This window comes from Echinops telfairi, unplaced genomic scaffold, assembly GCF_000313985.2.
Source record: "Echinops telfairi isolate 266 unplaced genomic scaffold, ASM31398v2 ScPeMD7_18;HRSCAF=68, whole genome shotgun sequence".
NCBI lineage: Eukaryota > Metazoa > Chordata > Mammalia > Afrosoricida > Tenrecidae > Echinops > Echinops telfairi.
In genome coordinates this window covers 51,472,916-51,474,483 of record NW_022103915.1, presented here as the reverse complement: position 1 = coordinate 51,474,483, position 1,568 = coordinate 51,472,916, and the positions used below count along the sequence as shown (strand labels likewise).

General features: G+C 44.6%; 1 protein-coding gene across 1 annotated transcript in view; it reads left to right on the top strand.

The window, feature by feature from the left end:
* The window catches only part of LOC123521401 (galectin-3-like), a 22,060-nt gene that overhangs the window by 18,216 nt on the left and 2,276 nt on the right, over window positions 1-1,568 (top strand). The window contains exon 2 of the mRNA XM_045287633.1: window positions 174-339. Coding sequence (XP_045143568.1) covers window positions 174-339 — 166 coding nt within the window. The remainder of the gene's footprint in view (window positions 1-173; window positions 340-1,568) is intronic.

The window sequence follows — 1,568 nt, the reverse complement described above, 5'->3', positions numbered from 1 at the left end:
GGCTGCGGGGAGACTCCCCGTCTGACCCTGTGCCTTCCCATGTTTGCTTTCTGTCCACAGACATTTCCCGTCTCGCTAAACGAGCTGCTCTTTAGCAGATTACCATCCTCACTTGATGCCAATGGTGCCCAGTGTCAATCATTTTAATCGTTCTGGTCTTTGGTTTACAACAGAATCGCTTTAGATTTCACTAGAGGGAATGATGTCGCCTTCCATTTCAACCCACGGTTCAACGAGGACAACAGGAAGGTCATCGTCTGTAACACGAAACAGGATAACATATGGGGAAAGGAAGAAAGACAGAGTGTGTTCCCCTTTGAAAGTGGGAAACCATTCAAAGTAAGTATCGCTCCCATTATATAGTGATAATGTATGTTTTACCCAGTGCGCTCTTCTGAAGCCACCATGCACCTGAAGTGAATTGTTCTCACCTGTCCTGTAGATCACCTGTCCTGTAGATCACCTCCCCATCCCAGGGGGCCGCAGGCTCGAAGCCACACATTTCCCAACTCTGTTCAAGCCCTCACCACTTCCCCCGATCTCCCGGAGACTGCATCTTGTTGAAAATGGAAAAGAAAGCAAGCATCCTTAATGGAATCAGACAGAACGTAGGGTTCACTTGGTCTGAGACTCATTTTCTTAAACCAATATAGTTGGAATGGAGAGCAAAGCTCAGTTTTCTCGATGCTAAAATTTTGCGAAGAATTCATAAGTTTTACCCAATAACAAGCTCTCCAGCCTTTCCTCCTTCCTCTCTTCACAGAGGTTACACATTGGTATCTTTTTAAAGCACTGTCTGTGACATTTAGCACACTTTGAATTTTTTAAAACAGTTCTAGTGGCACGTCATTTACATGTACTTTGCATTTTAAGCACCAAACAAGGTCCCCTGCTTCAACAAGTAGCCATTGGAGGGCACAGCATTAGGTTTGTGTTAAGTGTAGAATGGTCATAAAAAACCAGTTGGATGGTGAGCAACACAGGGCAGGACTTTCATAGACCATTGGCTTCATTTGGGGGCTGTGTTAGGCTGGCGTGACTAGAGAAACAAATCCAGGGACACTTATCTATGTATAAGAAAGTTTTATATTAAGAAGTAACTTATAGCAAGAAAACATTCCAACCCAGTCCAACTCAAGTCCTTAAGTCAGATACTAGTCCATAAATCTGTCGTCAGACGCACACAGCCGCATGTGCTGATGCAGAATGCAGGCCGGTCTCAGGCGGCGGATGGAAGGTTGGTAGGCCTTCAGCATCTCTCCTAGTGGCTCGCAGGCCGGAAGGTGAAGGCAGAGTGAGGGAGTGAGAGAAAGGCCGACCTCCAGAGAGCTGTCCCTCTTGGTCATACTGCCAAGGAAGGTCATGGGCTGTGACCTGATTGACAGGCCAACCTCCACCCCTACAGTTTTATATATCTTCAAGTTAACATGAAATTATGTAATTACCCCAGGGGCCATATGGCCATACCAGAACATAATTGCTTAATTGTTTTTACTTTTTCAGATAACTTCAGGCCCTAACTGATGATATTTTTGAAGTTTATTTTAACCAAAATATTGTTTTGTTTT